Source organism: Sparus aurata, chromosome 19 (genome assembly GCF_900880675.1).
Source record: "Sparus aurata chromosome 19, fSpaAur1.1, whole genome shotgun sequence".
NCBI classification, from domain to species: Eukaryota; Metazoa; Chordata; class Actinopteri; order Spariformes; family Sparidae; genus Sparus; species Sparus aurata.
In genome coordinates this window covers 4992314-5013850 of record NC_044205.1, presented here as the reverse complement: position 1 = coordinate 5013850, position 21537 = coordinate 4992314, and the positions used below count along the sequence as shown (strand labels likewise).

The window sequence follows — 21537 nt, the reverse complement described above, 5'->3', positions numbered from 1 at the left end:
GGTGTGAAGTGAGAGCAACTGGTCTGTAACTGTCCTTAAGTCCTTAGGGTGAGGGATCCTTAGTACTGGAACCACGCAGGAGGTTTTTCCCACAGCAGTGGCACTTTTCATGTTTTTCCATTGTCTGCTCATTACAGCCCCATAGTCTCCTCACTAGGTTTTCTTTAATGTTGCTCCTCAACAAGAAGCTGGATTTCTGTTCTGCTCCAGTCCGGTTTTCTTTTTGTTTTCATTTAATCAACGGACAATTAATTTATCAATCTCTGTTTATATATTATAAATTAAAAATCCGATGGTTGTTTCACTTCGCTGTTAGGACAGAATGAGGGAGTTGCTTGATAAACGGGTGTTATTGCTCAGGCTCAGCAGGGAGTCCAACAATAAGATGGGTTGCACAGTATGGGCTGTAACAAGCCTACATTCAATCATACAGCTTTTTCCAGTGTAATCATCAGCAGTTTGAAAACTAAAGGCCCTGGGCTGCACTTTGGGTTGTTGGAAGTTCTCTGTAAACCATAATGTCACACCACCCTGAGGCAATCCAACCACCGATGTTCTGTTTTCCACCAATAACGGCCCTTTATAGACTCTTTTTATTTATTTAATTTTGGAACTCATTTCCTGTGTGACACATCTGGGTTACTGCAGTGAGCTGGGATGAGATTTAAGAACTGGAAGAGCTGTTGGCTGCTTTTATAAAAGGAAGTGTATCAAAAGAGTAAGACTGATCCTGGATATAAAGGCACATATCAGTATTTGAGCATTATAACAAACTTATTTTATATTCTATATGATATAAATATAGATATTATAATATATTTGTAAGTATTATGTTTCTGTATGAATATGTACACCGCATTGTCTGCAGACACATGGATGTTGGCTTTGGACACAGTAGCCCTCACAAAGAGTCGCCACATCATCCCCACTGTGGCGGTTCGCCAATTCTCCGCCGTTAGGGCCGTTATTTGTTCACACAGAACCAAGCAGCTCCGACATAAAAACGAACCAGTGTGTAATTCACACAGAAAACCAGCGCTGCGGATCCTAAAGAGGCGTGACGGTTAGTGTTGGGGCTCGTTACTCAAAAAAGTAATATATTACACATTACACATTACTCTCAAAAATAGTAATGCCTTACATTACTTGATTACTACCTGAAGAAAGTAATTAGTTACATTACTAGTTACATTACTAGTTACATTACTTGTTACATTCATGTTGCTCCACAGTTCCTTAGCAACAAGCTTTGTGTGTGCGTGCTGTCTCTGTAGGTGCTTCTTTAGGTTTGAGATAGTGCTAGCAGTGGTGGAGAGAAGTTTCCAACACGGACAAAGTGTGCACCTTACAGTCAAGATATTTTCCTTATGTTCAACAAATTCAAAGTAATGTTTGTATCTCCAACTGTCAAAAGTGGCTTTACGCAGCGGGGGGTCTTCAGGCGAGTCACATGCAGCAGCATGTTCTGCTCGTGTTGTTGACACTGCCATTGTTATCCCATCTCCCCTTGCGGGTGGCGACTAACCAGTCGGTGATGGTGAAAGATACCTCATGCCAAACCCCAACCAATCACTGTTCCATTATTGACGGCTCCAATCATATGGATGCAGTTATAATGTGCAGTGATTGATTGAGATCCTGACCCACCAAACATTTTTGAATGTCATTTAGTTATATTGATCGGAAATAGAACAATCAGGGGTTATGTTGTTGTTGTTATTTTGATTGCACCATCTTAGTTATCTGGCGTCCTCTGTTACCGTGGTTACAAGCCTGCTCATGCACAGCAGGCTACTCTGTGGGGAGGAGCTTTGAAGGCAGGGCTGCAGCAGCAGAAGCTTTAAACAACAATTCTAGCTTCATTTAATTGTCATTTATATACCACAGGGTTGGTCCACAAAATGCAAGTTGCTGTTCCTTTATGCGACATATTTTTGTATAATGGTGATGTTGAGGTTGAGTACAGGAGTCTCACAGCCTGAGCGAAGATGCTGCTTTGTAGGCTGGTGCTATGGTAGTGGATACTTGTGTATCTTTTGCCAGACTGCACTGCAGCAGTAAAAACATGTAGATAAACTCATCAGTGATAAAATAAAAGGCTGGTTGAAGTTGATGTAACAAACTACACCTGAATGCATCATGAAATCCCTCTGAATGTGTTAAACTCCAGCACAGACGGACAGCAGAGGGGAGAAGCAGAGATAAATCTACGGAGATTAACAACACCAAAACACGACAGAGACGCTCAGCAAAGTTTTGCATTAAATGAAGCTCTAGCTACAGACAGAGGCACTAATGTTTTGCATGCTCAGTCCATAGTTTAATACTCATACTTTCCTTTCATTCCCCCCCTCACTCATGCACAATCATAATGGCCTTTCATTATTTCACATCAGCCGGTCATATCTATCCAATAGCACACTGACACCCCATCGTTCTCATCTTGCTGCTGTCTTTTCAAATACCATTGTCTCCATTCATGCTGCTGTTTTGTGTTCACCCTCCACCTACCCATCACCGCCCAGTCTTCGCAGATTTACCAGCTTCATCAGCTTCATTGTCTCACCAGCCTGACTGTCTCAGAAGAGTCATCAGCCACCACCCCCACCAGTGTCAGGACCACCTATGTATTCAACGTCAATAGCAATTTATTGATCAATAAAAATGTCTTGCAGTTATGTCAATTGCGGAAATGGAGCGCTAATTGTGATTCATTTTTTATCTATAATTTAAATTGTGACACCCCCTTCAGCCTTTCAATGTCGGAGATATATTGTACTGGCCACTTGGCACTGCATCAGCCACAGTAATATAATCTCCCTTGTATGTTATCACAGTGGAGACATGTGGGGGATTGTTCATGTAACTGAGGACTAAACGACTGCTTCTTCATCTAATTTGCTCTCAAACACTGTCTGCTCCCACTTCCCTGTGTTGTTACTTAATGTAATGTTAATGTTTTAATTAACTTAATGTTAACTTAATGTTACTTAATAATAAACATAATTTCCAGAGTACTGAGCACTTCTCTTTTTATCACTAAAAGGAGCTAATAGAGTTCAGTGCATAACAATGCCATATTAGTAAATGTCATATCAATTTCATAACCATATCCAAAGAACGCATGTTTTGACTTGCATTGAGACTGCAGTTCAACTTGTTATCTTTGAGAAGATGTCCCCACTTTCATGGAGAGTGATGCTGTGTATGCTGCCTGCCACCCTGAGGCAAGACATGTCTCTGCAGTATGATACACTTCATTTAACACACTCTCCTCTCTCCGCCTCCAACCAGCTCCTTTCTTCTCCTATCTCACCTTCCTTCTCCCTTTCTCTCTTTCTGCTTGACACCCTCAGCCTATCCCGTACTGCGTTGTTACAGGGGGCAGAATGATAAAGCGGAAAATCCTTAGTATACCACTACAAAGCAGGCTGTTTTTTTTACAGAAGGCGATCATTTCAAAGACAGTTAATTAAAGGCGCTCTCCAGCCAGCCAGCATCAGTGCTCTGTGCTTTCTGAACTGAAGCCAGTAATAGAAAAAGGAAGGTGCAGTGAGGATGCAGGGAGATCCTTGCGGAGTGTACTGCTCTGCATGGCATTGTAGATTTGTATCAGATTAGACACAGAACATGTTTGTTTATGGGATAGATAGATAGATAGATAGATAGATAGATAGATAGATAGATAGATAGATAGATAGATAGATAGATAGATCTACAGTTCCCATTACAGACTACCACAGATGAGGTCTGTCCAATCACATGAAGACAATATGATTAGAGTGACTATATCTGAGTAACTAATTTAGGATAAATAAGGGATTATCCTGTGATGTTTCATCATTGTCTATTAAGTACAGTTGTGTTCCTTACTTTGACTTGATGAAGGGGTTGAAAGTAGTTGTATATTTACCATGTGCATAATTTAGTTTCTACTTTTCTGACTTTTTTCATTGGGCTGCACCAATGATCTTGACTAGTTACATGCACAATGCCTGCAAACGGTTAGCTAGAATATTTAGATTAGGGCAGAAAGAGCAACGCTGTTTTGTCGTCTGTCAATATGAGAAGTTAATGCTATTTGAAAGCCATTCTCCCAATATAGTCTCAGTCATTATCCTGCTTTTGAGAGAGTCATGTGGAGGTGTGTCTGTGGTGGGATAACAGAGCTTTGGCTTCGACTTGGGACCAGCCGACCACCTGCCTCTTAACAAAATGTACATTAAGTAACGGTAATGGTTTTTCTACAAAATTGACTCAAGCAAGAATAAATGTGCTGCATTGAAAGTACTCCATAAAGTACAATTTACTCTAAAAAGTTACTCAAGTACAAGTACATGTTACTTTCCACCTTTGGCCACATGTATACATCATGCTGGATTTGCTGCTTTCGAGTGAAGTAATTTATGCTTCATTGTCCTTCCAAAATTAGCCAAGACTCTAAGGTATATTTAAGTCATGAGCTTCCCAACTAAGGTAACAGCTGCTCCAAGTTTAAAATAAAACTACTGGATGGCCCTATGGGAGCACCAACATTAGCTCTTTACCATTCTCCTATTCTTTTTTGGACCATAGTGTAACCTACAATGCGAGTAACAGCCTTGGGTTCAAGAAAGGCGAACCCCGCCAACAGTTTAAGCTAGTAGTGCTCAGGATATCTGTGATCTTCTGGCTCATTAACATTGGATGAGGGAAGACTCTGGTAGAGATAGTTGTCGCTTTTCATGCAACTGTAGCTATCTAAAGTGAGGTTTCACTGACCCTTGTCTAAGTAGAGAAGATGTTTGTTCTTCATTTGCCAGCAATTACATCCATACTGTGTTGTTCTCTGTTGTTCAGCCAATGTGTGGTTGGCCTAAAAATGCATTTTGTGTGCAGAATGTCATTTCTCAATATTAACCTTAATCTGTCTTTATCTTCTACAGTGTGTTGAAGCCAAAAAGTACTGCTGGTATTTTGAAGGTGGATACCCCATATACTTCATGTAAGTACCACAATGTTTCACTACTACAACTTGAAACTAGTAAATTCATAAATGCTGCACATGGCTGAGTTTCTTGGAATTTGGATCAAGTTGTGCTACATTTAGAAAAGTGGCCTCTTTGTTGGCTGGTATTTAAACTAAAAAGCTAAACTCTGCATTTTTAAGTGCTATATTGTAGGCAACTGGACTTGTAGTGTCCTAAAGACGTTTCACCTCTCATCCAAGAGGCTTCTTCAGTTCTAACTAACTGGGGGGGAGTTCAAGGCTTTGAAACTCTGTGTGGGTTTGTTCTTAGAGTCATTAAGGACATGTGTGAGCTCTGAGTTTCAGAGTCGTTAGGACCACTTGTGGTTTGCTGGTCAAATCGGCCTTCATGTGGGTTGCTAAGGCTAGGTGAGCCCAGGTGTAAAAGGTTTTTAAGCTGTCTGGGGAGAGAACTCAATACAGCATTGTAGGTGGGTGATAACTAATGTCTTAGGCAACTTCCTCTGTTCAAAGACTGTTGTTCCAGTTTGACATAGATGGATTATTTTACTCTTCTTTCAAACCATCTGTATTCTCTGGCCAAGATGTTTACATTGTTGTCCTCAAAGGAAAGATTTTTCTCCTTCAGATGTAAGTGGACAGCAGAGTGTTGACCTGAGAAGTTGAGCCTCCTGTGTTGTGCCATTTGTTTATGGAGCGGTTTTGATCTCCTTAATGTACAAAACTGTGTATTCCTGACAGCCAGTTGGATGACTAAAAACCTTCATCAACAATAACTCTGCATTGAGCGGCAGAGTATACTACAAATGTGTTCATGTGATTATATCAGTGTGGCACTTCAGATCTGCCCCCAGAGTAGTGGCACCAAATTTGGTGAAATTAATATTTTTGGCATTTTTGGTGCGCCTATGGATCAGACTAAAAATGCCTTGTTAAACCTATTTCCAAACATAGACTATAAAAAAACATGTTATTCATCTGTTCCCTATTTATGCGGAATTAGGGCAATTCAATCAGGCTTTTATTGTGAAATATATTTCTTCACTTGAACTCTTAAGCAAAGTGACTAAACAAAGAGGCTATTAATCACAATCTCTAATCTGCAAGGTGAAGAACAAGAAACAAAACACAGAAAACTTACTAAGGCATAAGACCTAAAAAAAAAAACGATAAAGAACAGAAATTCACTCACAGCGGAGGAAAAAGAAAACTGCAAAGAACTAAACTAAACTACTATGGCACACTTGGCTAAGAAAAACTTACCACAAAAAATCGCTCCAAAAAGGAGGAAGAAGACAATGGCTATAAACAAAACTACTCTATCGATATCTATGAAAAAATTAAGAAACAAAAGGAGGCACTCCACCGGAGGCAAACAAAAGGCTATAAACTTAAACTCAAACTTCACTGAGAAAAATTACAAACAAAAGTCACTCACTTAAGAGGATCAAGATATTAGAAATACAAACTCACAGCTGAGAACAGGAATCATTCCTTTGGCTGTTGAAATCAGCAGATTTTAGAATATCCAGGTGAACAAAAGGTTGTGTGAATAATGTGAATTAGGAGACGTTGAGAATAAATCAATTTTCCTATATATTTATTTCCTATACTTTATCATAATAAATCAAGAATTCCTGCTCTGAATGAAATGTCAGATCATGACAAAATAAACAAATGGTTGTTTAATTCTAATGCTTATGTGTGGGCTACTTTTGGTTCTAAAGCTTGGAGAAGACGTCAGGTTGATTTGTTGTGCTTTCTGTAGTCTGTATGTTGCTGTTCTGGTTTCTGGTCTGTTTGTCTTCTTTTCTGATAATCTTATAAGATAATGTCTTGGAAGCCCTTGACACAATAATGAAATCAATCAATCAATCAATCAATCAATCAAACCAACAAAGGCTCAGAATGTGGATTCAGAAAAGGAAAAAAAATGGACTCCTTATGGTGTCATTATGACTTTTGTTTTCTTAATAATTATGACTTAAATGTACCAGAGAAGATGTTAGTTTTTCTCATATTATTTCAGACTTGCAAGATCAGCATCTGGATCCACAAAATCAGAAATGTGTAAATGAATCGCCTTACCTTCTTTACAAAGAAACACGATTTATGCAGACAGGCAGGTAGTATAGCAGGAATTGGCCCATGGTGTTAATATTCCCCTGTTTTCATTGGATGGTCTCCGGGCTTTGGGCACAGTGGTTGCTCATCCTCGGTATAGTGTTGGAATGCAAGACAGAACTGGGAGTGGAAGGTATGCACTGTCATGCTGGCTATCCACAGTCATCTATCAAGAGACGCACACAAACACACACACATGCACACACAGACGCACACACACACACACACACATTTACACTAACCTTGTTATTACTTCTTCAGCTGTATTACTGCAGGTTTGCTGCTGCTCTCCATAGACCGATCAATCACCTTAGGCCTCTGTTCTGATTATTTAGCTCCCAGGCTGCTGGGCCTGCCATTTGAAACCAGTCTTTTGAAAATTTTGTTTACGAAGCAGAAAATGTGATAAATGGCAACATTACAATACACCTGTGTCTGTTGCCTCGAGGCTTTTTATAGTGAAAGAAATGTCAAAGCAGGCTCTGTGCCCTGCAATAAAACCATATATGGGCATTTCTATGCAACTGGAGAGAGCCGATTATCAATAAGGCGATAATGACCAAAACAGCAAAATAAAGTCTTAATGATAGAATAAGTTAGATGAAAGAAATACATTATATTCAATAAGGTAAACATGTATTTGTCATTTTCAGCGACTTTACTGGAGGCACACTGACACTCATCAACCCCATATTTTTCCCATATATAATGATGCAGATTGCAGATCATAGAACAAAATAAATGCTTGTTAAGACTGCAAATTAGCTGAAGCTAGACATCTTATATGCATCACATTTTCCCATTTTCTGTGGCAATGTATGTATCGTCCCTGTTAAATAAACATTAAAATAAAAATGAATAAATGTTTGTTTGACTGTGTAGGATTTGGACACCTAAGCGCTTCAAAAAACAGTGTTCTTATTTTATGCTATGAATATGGCAAAGACTTCAGAGGGGCGGGAGCATGATGCAAAGGGAAAGCACCAACATGGGCTGCTCTCATCTATACACTGAAATATGAATCGTCCTATATGTGAATTATTCATAGTGATGCTGGGTTGGTTTATGGAAAGGCACTAGCGTTGAAAAATATGTTCAGGAGATGTGATTTTATGGCTGGCCCGACCTACTCTTCTGTCTAATGTTTTTAAATTCTTTGTTCTTATATGATGAATCACTTTGACACTTTTGATTTATGCTGTGAATTTTTATCACTATGATAATTTTCTTGCCTAAAGAGGAACTTTATTCTATAATTGACAAAGAAGGTAGATTAATTCTGGTATCTTCACATATTTTTCAGTGAGAAATTGTGAGCACTTTGTCTGTAGACTTGTTTTAATATGCACATTTTTCTTCCAGTCTTAAATGGAAATGCAAAGTGCAAAAAAAAACAGTGATTTGCTTTAGATTGTGTAAAATTGAGCCTGAAAACTGTGCCTCATGCCATTCAATTTATAATGTAATTTTTTAATTACTTGTGATGTTGGGAGATATGAACATGGGAACATTGAAGCGATACCGATATTGGATATGCCAGAGCTTGAAGTTCAGAGTAAGTCAACAAAATATAAAGCCTGTTTAGTTGAGTTGAAAACACAGATTTACAATAAGGCCTCCGCCATGTGCTCAATAGTAAAGCAGTAATAAAATTAATGGTATGTGTGCACATGACCTACCATGTCCATGCTTTCCATTCATCGTCTTTGTAAACAGCTATGCATTGTGGTAGTGCTGCGTTTCTAGAGATGGGATGTTGTGTTCTCGCTTCTGAAAATGCCCGAAAATTTAAAACTCACCGACTGTAAACTGATGTACACATTTCAACATGGGTGGCATTCATCCAATCAGGTGTAACCAGTAATTGGAAGCGAGGTTGTTGGAAGGTGTAGCCTGTGCACAGTCATACCAACTCTGTGAGGCTGCACCTTGTATTGTATTACAGATCTGAATAGATAGATAGAAATACAGATAATAATATCAAGTGCAATAGTTATGTGTGTGTTTCAGGTTTTGTTATGTGAGTGTTATAAAGTCTGATTGCACCTGGTAGGAAGGATTTCCTGTGCCGTTCCTTTGGGCAGCAGGGTTGAATGAGTCTGTTGCTGAAGCTGCTCTTAAGCTTGTCCAGAGTTTTGTTGAGGGGGTGAGAGACAAGGTCCATGAAAGTACACTCAACACGTAGATGTAATGGAGCTGAAATTCTTCCTGGTGCGGGGTGAAAAATGACCCAAATCCTCCCTCTGGACAGTAATAAAATCACTGAGAAAAGAAAAATGTAACTTATAAAGAAATAAATTCTGTTTGGATGGATACACTCACAAATTTGCACACTTTTGTATTTTGATAATGCACCTGGTTAAATAAATCTGCAGTCATGCTAACAGTTCCATTAGGGCCTGTGTCCAGAGTTTTTTTCTGAGCCAGCATTTTTTTGTGCAGCCACTCTGAGTGCTTCCAGTTGAAAATCTCTCAAATTTTCAGGAAAGCGATGATGATGTCACAGTCTTTTTCTTTTTCCTGACCTAGGTGATAATCACCATATATTTGTCTCCAATGGATCGTGTTGCACACCCACATCCTCCTTGTACTGGTGTTCTGATGTCATATAAAAATCAAACCGATAGTAAACCACAAAGGGGCAGTGTTGATCATATAGCGGCAATTGTCAAGATTTTGTTGTCACAGAGACAAGGCCATCACTTTTGTGCGGATACGAGGCATTAGACTGATCTTTGGCACGGCAGTACTTTAAATTGTTTCATTTCAGATTGTGTCAATGCAGTGAATAAATACACAATTCCCGCATTTTGTCATTTTAGGGGAATTTTCTATTTTTTTTGTGAGACAGATTCATGATGTATTGTGAGATGATTGTCTTGAAAATGTATCAGTTATTGCAGAATCGATGTCTCATGATACAATCATTATCGTGAGCAACGTATCGTCAAATGTATCATATTGTATCATGAGTAACTCCCTCATTCCCATGCACACCTCCCGTCTTATCATAAACTAAAAACTACATTTCTAGTTTTCACTGCAGTTCTGTGAGTGTTTTGTCCAAGTGGTGTGTGTAAATGTGTGTGTGTATACATATATATATCTATACATATATATATATATATATACATATATACATATATATATATATATATATATATATATATATATATATATATATATATATACATATATATATATATATGTATGTATATATATATATATATACATATATATAGATATATAGATATATAGATGTAGATATAGATATAGATATATAGATATATATATATTCCCAGAGGAAACGAAAATTGGAAAAGAGATCTCAGTAGTGTCTCATTCATTTCTCCTAGACAACTATGAGATCTCTGTGAGACAAAAGTGAGGCTGTGGCTGATTTCTCCTGTTTCTCAATTGTTTCTCCTGAGAAACAGGTGCAGAAAATCTCAACTTGGGCTCCCTGTAAGTTTCAAAGGAGATCTCATCAAGCTCTCAATGAAGTTTCAGAATGTCTCCCCAGTGCTGGAAAGGAGCAAGGTTTAAGTGGTAAAGTGTCAAGTCTCACCTATTGCTCCTAAGGAATTTTAGGAGAAACACATGAGAAATGTTTGAGACCAAAAAAGACTACAGCAAGACTGAAATGAGAACTCTCATTGAGCTCCTTTACGGCTCCATAGCATAAAGGAGCCGTAAATAAATGTATATATATATATATATATATATATATATATATATATATATATATATATATATATATATATATATATATATACATATATATATATATATTGAAGATTATCATATCTGTTGTATTTTTGCTGTTGTTGACCTGATCGCCTCACTCTGTGCCTGTTTGTTGCAGATGTCGTTCTTATGAGGACTGCTGTGGTACTCGCTGCTGTGTGAGAGCCCTGTCCATCCAGAGACTATGGTACTTCTGGTGAGTTACAGTTCAGGCTGTGTCTACTGTTCTCTCTTACAGGGAGGAACACCTGTTAATTCAGCGACTGCCTCTGTCTTCTGTCTGTTTACTTGTCAGGCTCTGTGATCAATGCTGAGGTGACAGCATGAGGGTTCCAGGGTTAGACTTTATGACATCTGATGGTTTTAGACGGAAACTTCATTATGCTTTTGAACATCATGATCATTTTTCAGAAAAGAAATACCGATTTAAGGAAGTCTCTTCTCAGTTTCCTGTTTCGCTCATAAACAATACTTAATTACTCTTGTATCAGCTGTCCCTTAGCTTTACTTTTTAACTTAACAGCTCTGGCATATTCAGATTGACTGAATCCCTTAAGTGAGACTCACAATTCAGGTGTAAAGGACGGACATGACAGTGTGAACTTGTGAACTTTTCAAAGCATTAGATGTATAAACGTGGATTAATGTGGCTGAAAAACTAGAGATGCACCAAAAACGAGAAACTTCAAACAAATAAAAATCTGCTTACTGCCAGTATCTCCCCAGAGGGAACATATTACTGAACGGCATGTTTCTGTGAGTCACGGTGGTACCTCTGTGTCTGCCTGTTGTGTTGCTGATAATATCTACAAAGCATTATCATCAGATGCTAAAACTGCCCCTGCTGTACTTGCATGGCAGTGTTGATGATGTTGGGTTAGTGAAAGATCTACGATGTCCTTTGTTTTTCACTCAGGGTGCTGCTGATGATGGGGTTACTCTTCTGCTGCGGTGCTGGCTTCTTCATCCGCAGGAGGATGTATCCATCCCCTCTGAGAGACGAGCCAGCCTTCAACGTCTCCTTCACCAGGCACCCTGTCACCACACCAGGTACAGTAGGATTCGGACAAATACACAAAAGAAAGATGGCAAACACACTGAATCTGTTTTTTGCCATTTAGGCAGTGAGTGAGACTTCACATGTAAGCCGCTATGGGAGTTTAGTCAGGGACGGCTGGACTATCTTACGCAGAGGCGTAATTGTATAAGATATTATTTCTTGTAATTACAGATAGGACAGTAGGACTTTACTTGAGTACTAGTACAAGTAGAAACCACAGATTTAAAAGATAAAAGAAAAGTTATAGAAGAGTCATGGCAACTGAAAATCAGTAGCTTGTCTAGTGCAGATGAGAGTTAGTCAAACACCAAGTTCAACATAATATTTCTTTCCTACAAGTTCTTTATTGCTTGCAAGCAAGAGCCACACACCAGCAGAGCATAGATGTTGACTGAAGGGAGGCAGTCTTTATATCTTCAGCCTTTATAGTAGAAAACCAACACACAAACAATTGTAGCAGTCACAAGGCTACATCTGGACTCAATTGAAATAACATTCCTACTATCTTCATGTGTTCATGTTTCATACATCAGCCATTGTCAGAACACATATCTCCTGAGGTTACACAGAAAGGTTACAAAAATGCTCTTCAGGATGAATTCCTTGGATAAGAGTCTGTCTGTTGTCTAATCTATGTCTATGTCTATCACATATGCCCTGAAACCATTAAACTATCACAAGACGAAAACCATGACAGGCCCATAGACAGAATGTTTTCACTCTTAACACATCTTCTATACTCGTAAGTTTCATATGCAAGAATAATATATTAAAATAAAAAAGGGACAGTTATAAAATTCTATTCAGCTCTAGTTTCAGCAGCTTTCAGATATGTTTTTCACCCTTTTTACTAGCATCCATCTGATGGAACAGTTTGAATTAACGCAGCTGTCAAAACCAGTGATGTAACACCTTACTTTTAAATTGTACATTTAAAAAGCATGTGTGAAATGCTACAATTGAAAAAAGTTCAAATAATGCAACTTGGCTGAGCAGCTGTACAACCAACAACTCTGTCCAATTAGTGAGTTTGACAAACTTCAGTCAAATATATTTATCAAGTGCCAATTCACAACAAAGGTAATCTCATGACACCATAACAGACCGAACTGTCCCCCATGAGCAGCGAGAAAAAATGTCAGAGCAGACCACAGACTGGATAAGACAGTGGACAGAGCCACTGCGATGTCACCCCCAGGTTTCTGAAGAGCCAGAATGAAGCTCACAGCGGGTGGTACCGTCTGTCGCCATCTTGGCAGTATCTGAGTAATTCCCGGCTAATCCAAAATGGGCAAAGTAGTGGAGTGTTGGTGAAGCGAGCCCAGTTAGCTAGGGCTCACAAGCTTACCGTCTTTATATATAAAAAGTAGTGAATTACATTGTTATTCGTTATTCATTATTCACATGAGTTTGACTGTGGGTTTATTTGCCACAAACAGCTTACCACATTCAGCAGCGGTCTGCCTGTTAATGCTAACAGGGTTGTTGTGAGCCATTCTGGTCTCAACCACACAGCAAGCCATAATATGTGTCCGATATTTGTTTTAAAACTTAGAGCACCATGATACATGGCCGAGGGGTCAACATCAATAAGTTGAGGGGAAGCCTGGCAGACTGCTCATGACTAGCTGTCACTAAGAGCTGCCATGCCCTTAATTATGCATAATTGTATATTTGAAGACACTGAGTTACATAGGAATAAACTCCCCGTACAGTTGTCATGAGCAGGGAAATTAGCTATGGATACTGCAAATACATTTTCTGTACCAGGCTGTAAACACGTTTATTTCTCATAGGCTCTTGCGGGGATTGACACATTTTTGACACAAAAGCAAAGTGACTCCGCGGAAGAAGATAGTGGCAAGCATTAATGCGACATGAATGTGTAAAAATTGACAGCGAGAGAGGAGCTCAGTGCCTCTTGGAAAGACCCCCAGAAGTCTAAGCCTACGGCAGCATAGATACGAGAGGTAAATTAAATTCTGGATTTTACAGGAGACTCTTGTTGGGGCGGCCTAATAATAAGGAAATCATTACTGAAATGTCACCTGATAACTACAGTACAAGCACAGACATGGACTTAACACTGGAGATGAGAATAATAGAATCCAGAATGAGTCAAGACAAGTTATTTAGAGACAAGTTATCTGGAAAACCGATAAGAAACCTAACCTAAGAAGATGTGCTGTGAGTCTGGGTTAGTTTATGCTGTTCATTACCATCAACACTGTGGCCTTAAAGGATTCTTCATTTAAAACTTAATGTTAGGGAAAGTAGGGCAGCTGATATAACTCTTTCAGTCTTGAGTTAATGGATTTTTACTATGTGTCAGTCAGTCAAGCAGAAAATTGAATGGAACGCTCCAATAATAACCACCATGTAAATCTCAATTCTAGTTCTCTGACTCACCAGAGGAAGGCATAAATATGTGAGCACCAAAATAAGTGTCACTTGCTACAACCTGTAATAATTTCTAACATTTTGCTGTGAGAAGATGACAGAATTTTGTAAGAGTTGAGGTTTTTGGATGGTAGCCAAACATTTTAGCCCAGAGGAGATAAACAAGGAAATTTAGTGATGTAACTGTGGGGGCTTAGACACAGAGAGAATAGTTCAATGAAATTGATGAATGGTTTTGGTTTGCTGTTAGCAGTCATTCTGGACTTGTGTGCTACAGAGCAAGCACTTATTGATAGTGTTACCAAAGAATTTAGGAACAACAATGAGGGTTAAAGTAGGAATCCTAAAGGTTGTCATCACATCAAACATTACATTAGTTTCATATTATTTATGGTGTCATTTACAAATTATCTCATTATCATTGAAATTAAATACACATACGGAACATGATGTAGTCGACAAAAGACAATGTGATCAGCTTTTCACATTTCACATCATGCAAAAGTCTCTTGGAGGATGTTGTCTTCCCTGAAAACAAGGGTTTTTTTGTGCAAGTTTGGACAAAAGCGTCTGCTAAACGCTCTCTAAATGTAAATATAAGTTAAGACTGCTGTTTACTCACATTTGAAAAGGCAAGTTTCAGACAACATGATTGCAATTTGCAAGACATGTTCCACACAGCAAACCATATAAATCACTTAAAAAGTCGTCACAGCACAAAAGTGTATTTAAAAAGACGCAAAAAAAGACAAGCGATCAAGGCCTACACTCGTGCATATTCATGGCATTTGAAAACTGCAGTAAGTTTTCTAAAGAAAACCAAAAGGCCAAAGCAATTACCAACAAAATCATAGAATTTATGGTACTTGACAACCAGCCCTTTCCTGTCGTTGAAAACCAAGGATTCCGCCGGCTAACAGCACATTTGGACCCCAGGTTTTTTTCTGCTGAGCCGCTGCTACTTTGCACTTATGGTTAGAGCTTTGGAATATAAAAACATTCATCTTTACTTACTACATCTTAGCCTATTTCTACCCTCAGATACACTGAGCTTTTTGAAATACAAAAATGTAATTAAAAAAGGTTTTTTTTCCAGTTATTGGTTGTCAGTGTCAGTTGAAAAAAAAATAAAAATCCATATTGTGTATCCCAAATGCAGATGTTTCCAAATCAAGCATGACTAAAATGTTAGGATCATAACTTCAACTAACCAGACAGCAGTGTTGGCCTTGGAGAACTTACTAGATCAGGTGTCTTTATGTCTCAGTGCCGGCAGCAGCTGTGGTCAGAGGTATTACGTTTTTATGTGGTCTGTCTATCCATCCACACCATTCTCATGTCATTATTCAACACCATAACTTAGGACCAGGAGCAGGTTGTGGCCATATTTCACATCAGATCAGATACTGAACTGGTGTGAAGCATTCATGTTTTCCAGTTTGTAGCTTCTTTGCAGCAACATACATATTTGAAGAACTGTCTACTGTTATGGCTAAAATTTTGTGTTATAGTATTTTAAATGATAACTGTCTCTTCATCTTTCCAGTTTCCCAGCAGCCAGGAAGTATGCAGGGCTTTGGGGTCAACGGCATGACAGGTGGCGACCCAGGCGTTGCCATGACACATATGATGATGAGCTCCTATCCTCCTCCCCCTTCGTACTGCAACCATCCACCTCCACCCTATGAACAAGTATTTCAAAACAGCGACAAGAAGTAACATCTGCAAAGAGCTAAGGAGATGGAACTTGACATGGAAAAGGGGAAAGAAGGAGGCAGCACGAGGCTGAAGTATCAGGAAGTTCAGATGAAGATGAGGAAGAGAAGGGCCTGCCAATTGTTTTCAGCTGACCTGTGTAAGACTTTGAAACCACACAATCTGTTGTCCCGTGGAAAAGACAAAATAAGCAGTATCTAGAGCACAGACACACATTCATTCACTGACACACACTGCTTCTTCTGCAGTGATTCATTAATTCTTGATTTATGTGGATCCATGTGTACAGTGACTGCGCCACCAGCTTGGCTGAACTGAAAACGAGGGAGGATGGACACTCAAGGTTTTTGATTCACCTGCTGTCACCTGTCTACTCCACCCCTCCAATGCAGCTACTGCTCTAACTGTGCACAGTAGAACAGTTCAACAAACTCATCATGGATTAAAATGCTGGATACTGTTTGTCTTAATAGACAGTGTTAAAAGAATTAAGAAATATTTTCATTGTACAGTTTAAATAAAAACATAAAGTAAAACACATGATGAATGGTGGGAGATCTAGGTACAAATGATTTAATTGTTAAAGGCAAATTTCAAGGAAGACACTGACTTATTTTCTATCCAGCATTTTACTGCAAGATGGGCTCTTTAATAAATGATGACCTCTTGATACATTTTTTATTGAAGTATGTGTAGTCCAGTTATGTAAAGTCATAATGAGCCACTCCAGCAGTCTCTGGCTCATTCTCCTGTTAGCAGCACTGAAGGCTTTAGTTCATCATGAGAAGAGCCAGACATGGACAGAGTGATGCTGGTAAAGTGGCTCATTTCTTACTCTAGTTCTAGTGTCATCTGCTGAGTCCAACACATTCTCAAACCTAACCGACTGAATAGGTCGATTGCCAGTGATTTTTCAAAACAACATATTTTATGTCACGGTTCCCAAAACTACATGACTCTTGCAGCGTAGCAGCAACAGGTGTAATGGACCTCTGTTGTATCCGTAAAGCATCATGGTTTTGGTTAAAGTCACTACGTTACATTTGTAACAACACTTACAAACATACCCACGTCATGTATGTGACCTAACTGAATCTAAAAAGTTTCACTCTGGACACTATCACCGGTTTCCTGAGTGGCTGCCCTGTGCTCATTTGACCCGACCGTCCATCTCTGACTTCCTCCCTATGCAAACTTTGTCAGACTTTGTAGCTCTTTATCCTCCTTTGACCACCAGGTAACAGGATATGTAAATATGGGTCGTAATAAACTGCTTTCAAAGTTGACCTATATGTTCCTTTTCTGATGTGGACAGGCTGGCTAAGTCTTAGTGAGCGGTTGCTTTGATGATTGTTATGTTGCTGATGGGACTGAGAAGATTGCATTCCATCTGTTTTACACCACAACGCACTGACACAAACTGCTTCCGCCAAGTGCCACTTTTGGTGGCATTTGGTGAAAAAATGAAGAAAATCAGTCATTAGCTTGATGCTGACTGCTTCTGTTTGCTCATTCACATGACATGACTTGGTTTAACTTCACCTTATTGTCCTTTAGATTCACACGAACATACAGATTTTTCTTTTAGGTTGCTGCAACAAACATCTCAAGTGCATTAAAGGTAAACTACCAAGTTATGTCTCATGACGCACAAGGAAAAGAGTACGGTAAAGTTGTCATGACAGTTTCTGCTAGGGGGAAACAAACAGTCAAGCCTTTATTGCAATTCAAAAATGTCTTTCTATTCAGTTATTAAAAATATATGTGGAACCAACCTGGAATGAGGATGAGAAACCTGTTTTATTAACAAATCTGCTAGAAAGAAAAGGATTGTCCAGTTGGTTGCTGTGAATGTGGTAAAGAAAAAAAAATGCAAGTATACAGTTTACCTGCCTCCAAACTTTCTTTCTTGGCACCTTTTTAATGGTGAATTCTAAGGTGTGTAAGAAAGTGCTTCAAATCTAAAATGCAAAGGAATAGTTTGGCATTGTGAGAAATATGTGTGTTCGCATCCCTATTAAATATGGAGCAGGATCTTGGAGGCAATTAGCTTATTTTAACTTAATTATCTTTGATAGAAAAAAAGGTTTACAAACATGTGCACCAACACATATAAAGCTTGCTTATTCAACAGTGGTTTTATCTATTTACAAACAGAAATTTAAAGAGAAAAATTTGTAGTTAGAGAGGGAGTTCTCCGCTGGAAACTGTTCTAGGAGAAACAGGACCAGCAAAAAAAAAACCCAGCCAACTCAACAGGTTATTAATGTTTCTGATTGTTTCGATAAAACAAGCAAGATATGACACGTTGTGGGCATTATTTTAAACTTTGGACAGACAGCATCTTTTTTTTTCTGTGCTTTATACTAAGGCATGCTAACCATGACCTGACTTCATCTCTTCATCAAGTGTATGCTATATTTTGAACACTTTGGGCTTTACATTGCTGTCAGATAGCTGCTGAACGACCAACCCAAACAGCTAATCTGTGGCCTAATACAGTGCGTGGCAGGATTATTGACATTGTATTGTTGAGGGAATGTAGTGCCAAAGGAAAGGGCTGTCTGGCGGCAATGTAAAGCACCATACATGTTCAAAGTATATTGTATAGGTAAACACACACACATGTTTCTATTGTTCACTTTTGCATACAGCAACAACAACATACAACATCAAGCCCTCATCCAGAACCTACTCTACATGGTACAACTGTCTCCCAGACCATGAACAGTAATGTCACTGCTTGTAAAATTTGATAATTTGGAGCTGGGAATGACATCATACCTGAGTTGACCATGTTTCAGTACAAGTCAGGAAACTAGTTGTATGCAGATTGGCCATCATTGATGATACCAGGTGATGACCCATTACTCTGTATTTTGTGCATACAAACTCTGAAGCTACATGTCCACAGATAGAAGTAGGACAGTATGGTGTGTAAGACTGATTTCATGAGACAAAGATAAGAAAGAAGTGCTAATAAACAGCACATTCTACAGCCTTTACAGCTGTTGATGCTCGGAGCAGCCATCTTGGATCTTGAGGTTGTGGCTGCATTTGACTTTCTGGTTCATCGAGGTTCAGTGGCCAGTCCAGAAAATGGTGACTGCGAGTTCAAGCTTCCCACTTCAAATGGAATGCACCATTTTTTTTGGGCGAGTAACTTCCTTGACTCTCCACAGGCTGCCAGGCAACCTCGCATCCTCTGCCCCAGGCCAAGAAACAAACAAAACATCACAATGATTGTTTACAATAACCCTAAGTATATGAACCCGACATAAGATAGCATACATACAATTTCATTTATTTTTTCAGGATGTTACTTTAAATGTATACATTAAATCCATCAAAACAACATGTTTTTAAATGTATTTAACATCTCCGTAATAGAAGGACTTTCACTAATGTTAGGTTTGAGACAGATTTCACCTGTTGGGCCACAGGCTAAATGGTCAGTTAGTCTGAGTGGAAGTGACATGACAGTGGCTTGGTAGATTTAGTTTTTTTTTTAAAAGATGCTAACAAAACAACACGGTACATAAAATAAGCACAGCAGAAATGTCAGATAGGTCAGGATCACTGTCTGTAAATACACATGATTAGATGTCACAGTTATGGCTAAAGATTACTACGGAAATTAACATGTTAGTGGGAAGCGAAGGCTGGCCTGTGTGGTCCGATCCAACAGACGAGCTACTGTTGCTCAAATTGCTGAAGAAGTTAATGCTGGTTCTGATAGAAAGGTGTCAGAATACACAGTGCATCACGGTTTGTTGCGTATGGGGCTGCACAGCCACAGATCGGTCAGGGTGCCCATGATGACCCCTGTCCACTGCCAAAAGTGCCAACAATGGGCACGTAAGCATCAGAACTGGACCACAGAGCAATGCAAGAAGGTGGCCTGGTCTGATTAATCACATTTTCTTTTACATGACATGGATGGCCAGGTGTGTGTGTCGCATACCTGGGGGAACACATGACACCAAGATGTACTGTGGGAGGAAGGCAAGCAGGTGGAGGCTGTGTGATGCTTTGGGCAATGTTCTGCTGGGAAACCTTGGGTCCTGCCATCCATGTGGATGTTACTTTGACATGTACCATCTACCTATGCATTGTTGCAGACCATATTCCCTGATGGTTGTGGCCTCTTTCGGCAGGATAATGTGCCTTACCACAAAGCAAGAATGGTTCAGGAATGGTTTGAGGAGCACAACAATGATTTTGAGGTGTTGACTTGGCCTCCAAATTCCCAAGATCTCAATCCAATCGAGCGTCTGTGCGATGTGCTGGACAAACAAGTCCAATCCATGGAGGCTCCACCTCACAACTTACAGGACTTAAAGGATCTGCTGCTAACATCTTGGTGCCAGATACCACAGCAAACCTTCAGGGGTCTAGGGGAGACCATGCCTCGATGGGTCAGGGCTGTTTTGGCAGCAACAAGGGGACCAACACAATAGTAGGCAGGTGGTCATAATGTTATGCCAGATTGGTTTATCTCCACATTGTAAATCATCTGCCAGTTGCCAGCTGGAAGTGGCTGTAGTTGTTAGCTATCGTCACAGTGACACACCACTAGATAAACAAAATGTTCTACCATCCAGTAAGTTACTACGTTCACCAAGCAGATTTTATCAGCAGATCTGTAAAATGGTAGTAAATGGGACTGGATGCGTGTGGGACTATTGTCATGATGAAAAATTCATGATTCCTGTCACAATTCTGTACTCATCAGGCTGGAAAAGCCTTTGAAAGCCAGACTGAACAGCAGGAAAACAATCCGATTAAAAAAAATCATAACAGAAAACTGACATCTAATTGAAATATTAATGAAGTCAAAGAATCAAACAAGCGGTGTTCTGTCGCATGAAAGAGTAAACAACGTGTATTTGTTAAATCCTAATCGCAGCTGAATTTACACATACTTCCGGTCTCTTATGGTTTGTGTTTGTAAAAAGGGGACATTGGTGACTCATGCATGTACAGAGTGGTGTGGTTATTTAGCTGAATAACTCAATGACTGCTCGAGTTAAGTAACTTGTGCTTTTGGTTCTCTTTTGAACATGTGTGCTGCTCTGAATATCTAGATTTTAGATGTTTTCAAAGTATGAGACTGTGGGCTTCTCCTCAGACAAATCTCAACTCAACAGGTGAGCCAAGATAGCCTAATTTGCTGTTTGACGCCACTTTAGACTCCACCCAATACATGAAACAGGTCTGTCCAAGGGTATTTACAAGTTTCTGACTCGCAACACCACTCTACTAAGTCATAGTATGCACACTATTTTATGTGATCTTGTTTGATAAGTAATGTATTTATGTTTCGTTTTCTTCCGCTTTCTCCATGCGGGCCGCGGGTGATGTTACCGCTTTATACCACCTTTTTCAAGGTGGAGCGGGGCCAAATCCAGTGACTCTATGGGCGAAGTCGCCAGCATGAGTCGCCAGCACCCTTACTGATGGCAGTGGCTGCCACGAAGGTGCCAACTGCACATCAGGAGCAATTTTGGGGTTCAGTATC

At 39.4% G+C, this 21537-nt stretch overlaps 1 protein-coding gene across 1 annotated transcript in view; it reads left to right on the top strand.

Annotated features, from left to right (window-relative positions):
• vopp1b (VOPP1 WW domain binding protein b) overlaps positions 1 to 17790 on the top strand; it is a 49732-nt gene extending 31942 nt beyond the window's left edge. The window contains exons 2-5 of the mRNA XM_030397848.1: positions 4926 to 4984; positions 10959 to 11036; positions 11757 to 11890; positions 15847 to 17790. Of these exons, the coding sequence (XP_030253708.1) occupies positions 4926 to 4984; positions 10959 to 11036; positions 11757 to 11890; positions 15847 to 16019 (444 nt within the window). The 3' untranslated portion in view covers positions 16020 to 17790. The remainder of the gene's footprint in view (positions 1 to 4925; positions 4985 to 10958; positions 11037 to 11756; positions 11891 to 15846) is intronic.
• Positions 17791 to 21537: the final 3747 nt, after the last annotated feature.